This window comes from Cucurbita moschata, unplaced genomic scaffold, assembly GCF_002738365.1.
Source record: "Cucurbita moschata cultivar Rifu unplaced genomic scaffold, Cmos_1.0 Cmo_Scf00010, whole genome shotgun sequence".
Classification (NCBI taxonomy): Eukaryota; Viridiplantae; Streptophyta; class Magnoliopsida; order Cucurbitales; family Cucurbitaceae; genus Cucurbita; species Cucurbita moschata.
The window spans coordinates 1,870,069-1,873,894 of record NW_019268526.1 but is presented as its reverse complement, the minus strand read 5'-3'; the positions used below and the strand labels follow the sequence as shown (position 1 = coordinate 1,873,894).

Sequence of the window (3,826 nt, the reverse complement as noted above, 5' to 3'; positions counted from 1 at the left end):
GTTTCCATGGGTAATTACGATAATTGTTTTGAATTGAATAAAAATATATGTTTTAATCATTTCATTTATATTATTTATTTTTCTCGAATTTTAATAATCTAATAATTGAATGAGACAATTTTAATTTACTATTTTACCCTTTCTTTTCGACGTTTTTTTTTTAATTTTTAACTATAATATTGAGATTAATCCGAAAATTTCATTTGAATGAATTCACTTCGTCAAACCGAAAATGATTTATTTCTATATAAGTAATAATGTAAATGTCTATATCATAATCAACTTTATTTCTCTTTTTTCCTTTTTTTTTTTCCCTCTTTTTCTTTTTCTTTTTCTTTCCACCGTGGAATTATGGAAATATAAATTAATTTTTTAATTTTTTAATTATAATTTTAGGCTCTTTTAATTATTTTTTATTCATAATTTCATATCCTCGTTTATTACCCTCATTTATATACCTCTCTTTTACTCAAATGTCGGGTCTGTGTTATATTTCTATCATTTAAAACAAATTCAAAATTTAAAAAAAAAATATAATTTTATATTATTAATTTTTTTTATTTAAAAAAATGTTGAATCTTAATATCAAACCGCTACTACACAAACACTTTGTTAATGGAATGTGAAGTCAAGTTTAAAATCAACTCAACCTCACGATTTTAAAACACGTCTACTAAGAAGAGAAGTTTTCAAACTCTTATAGAGAATGCTTCATTCCCCGCTACAATCAACGTGGGATCTCATAATCCACTCCCTTGGGGTCCAGCATCCTCACTGGTACACTGTCCAATGTCTAGCTCTGATATCATTTATAACAATCTAAACCCATCACTAAGAGATACTGTCCGAGGTTTCCACACTTTTATAAGAAATACTTGGTTCCCCCTCTCCAACCGATGTGGGATCTCACAAAGAGTGTGAAAAGCTCTCCCTAACAGACCCCTCTCCAACCGATGTGAGATCTCACAAAGGGTTTGAAATCTCCCCCTAACAAACCCCTCTCCAACAGAGATCTCACAAAGGGCAGACCCCTCTCCAACCTATGTGGGATCTTAGAAAGAGTGTAGAAATCTCTCTCTAACAGTCACGTTAAAACCGTGAGACTAACAATGATACATAACGATTTAAAGCAAACAATATCTACTAACGGTAGGCTTAGGCTGTTACAGTCGATATTAAATAATTAGCCACATTATTTCGGGGTTTTCGGGGTTAAAAGTTGATTAAGTATTGAACGCTATGTGGGGGTCCAAGTTGCCATTGGGAGAGCCAACATCCAAAGCAAAAGTAGACCCATATGGTTTTTGGCTCCCACCATCTCATAGGACACATTACCCAACACTCTCATGGCCTGTCCTTCACTCCTTTCCTCTCATCCCCTAAACACAAAGCCCTTTTCCCCTTAATAAATACCCCTTCCTCCACACACCATCCCTTCAACTCCATTTTTTTCTCCTCCCTCCAAACCCTAGAGGAGATTTCTTCCCATTTCCCACACTCAAAAACACCAACACAATGGCCATCCAAAAGCTTAACAAACTCCCCCAATCCACCGTCCTCAAGCAAATCCTCAAACGTTGCTCGAGCCTCGGTCGAAAGACCAACAACGCCTGTGCCTACGACGCCGACGACGACCTCCCCCTCGACGTCCCCAAGGGTCATTTCGCTGTCTACGTCGGCGAAAATCGTAGCCGATTCATCGTCCCTATCTCCGTCCTTACTCACCCTGAATTCCAATGCTTACTCCGTCAAGCAGAAGAAGAATTCGGATTCGACCACTACATGGGTCTCACCATCCCTTGCCAAGAACACGTCTTCAGATCCTTAACATCCTCCATGCTTCGATGAACAACCCCGTCGTTTCGAAACGTTATATGATCTCGAGCTCTTTTCTTCGTCATTTGATGATGGGATTTTCGTGAAAACAAGAATTTACAAGAATTTGAAGATGGCCAAAGAAGAGAGATTGCTCTATTTCTCTTCCTTTTTTTATACATCTTCTTTTTCACTTTCTTTTTCATGGATTTCTTCATCATTTTTTTTTTTTTTTTGACTTCTCTAACTTAGTATCCAATTTCCAACCCCAAGATCTCAAAAGGGTTGAGAAGAAAAAAAAATATTATTATCTCTTTGTAAAAATAGCGGATCGATGTTTCCCTCATTGAGGTGATTATACTTCACACCCTTTGAGCGGTTTCTCTTTTAATGAAAAATGCATGAATTATTATTATTATTATTCTCATGTCAATATCGGCATAGCTCAATATTATATTAAAATTTTAAAAAAAACATTATTTAAAAAAATATTGAAAAAAATAAATAAATATCCAATGGACAGCTAGTTAAAGAGGTTAGGTCAAAGAATATTTGAAGGTACATTTTTAAGAATTATGTGTACGGAATCTTTAAGAATATTATTAGATTCTTACTCTTAAAAAAAACATATATTGTCATTTAAGAAAATGTGTTTTTTTATTTATTTATTTTTGTTCTTAATGTAATGAACATTATTTTGTGCATGTGAATCTTCAATCCAACTGATCTCTAAAGCAAAGATTCCATTTTTTTTCTTTTTTTTCTAAAAATGGAAATTTTAATTGTTATTTATATTTAATTATTTATGTCTGTCATTCATATGTTTGATACACATTTCATCGAATAATAAAATTAAAAATACCATTTTGGTCATGTAGTGTGACACTGGGTATATGAATTGTAACAGCACAAGTCTACTGCTTGTCGATATTGTCTGTTTTGGCTCGTGTATCGTCGTCAACCTCACTGTTTTAAAACGTGTCTATTAAGGAAATGTTTTCACACTCTTAGGAGTGATTCGTTTCTCTCTTCAACCGATGTGGGATCTCACATGAATGAACTGAGGCTATATCCGAATGAGAGCGATCCTAAAAATAGGATGACTAAAAAACGCTTAAAGACAATGAAAGTTATTACTTATACCAATAAAATGCATCTTCCTTTCGGGTGGCTCAACCATAGAAACTCTATGATTAAGCGTATACATGCTAAGAATGCTAGAAGAATTCGTAAGAAAATATCGGGCCATGAAATGCCAAATCTGATCATTAAATTTTTACCCATGTGATCTTTAGACTTTAATAATTACATATATATAATTTTTAAAAGTTATGAATAAATTGTTAATTCTAAATTTAAATTTACTTTTTAAAAATTGTAAATTTTTTATGACGTATTAAATACTATATTTTTGTTTAGTGACAAAAAAAAATTAAAAAAATACTAATTAATATTTTAATTACTAATAATCCAATCAGAAAATAACACATGGCAACATTTTTATTAATTTCTATTAAAAAAAAAAAGTAAATTTTGTTGTGGTTGGATTGGATCATATACTTTTGCATGTGACACCATTGTCGGGTCATATTCATTCTATAAAATATAAATTTTTTTTTTTCCAATTTTTATTTATTTATTTTTCTTTGTTTTATTTTTTATAGTAACATAATTGACTTCTTCTTAAACGGTCATAGTTCAATCAATCGCTTACTAACGACGTGCTGATGTTACAGTATCTTTAATCAATTAAGTTATTATCGATTTCGTATTTAATAAATCTTAAAACTTCTAATTTTGTGTCTGATATGTCTGAACTTCTTCGATAATTTTTTAAATTCATAAATTTCTCACGCACGCATATATAAATTTTATATAATTATTATTTTTTTTAATAATTACGAGACTAAATACATACAAATTTAATTAAATTTGTAATTTAAATAATAATAATAAATAGCAAATTGCTAAAAATTCCTCACATGAAGGATCGTTTTCCAAAGCATGGGTA

The 3,826-nt window shown here is 31.4% G+C and overlaps 1 protein-coding gene across 1 annotated transcript; it reads left to right on the top strand.

The window, feature by feature from the left end:
* Positions 1-1,427: 1,427 nt before the first annotated feature.
* On the top strand, positions 1,428-2,233 carry LOC111448199 (auxin-responsive protein SAUR50-like). The gene has a single exon (XM_023087665.1). It carries the CDS (start codon positions 1,516-1,518, stop codon positions 1,846-1,848), a length of 333 nt encoding a protein of 110 aa, XP_022943433.1. The 5' UTR covers positions 1,428-1,515; the 3' UTR covers positions 1,849-2,233.
* Positions 2,234-3,826: the final 1,593 nt, after the last annotated feature.

Excerpts from the sequence above, each read along its gene's own strand:
- LOC111448199 (XM_023087665.1), top strand. The coding sequence starts at position 1,516 with ATGGCCATCCAAAAGCTTAACAAACTCCCCCAATCCACCGTCCTCAAG.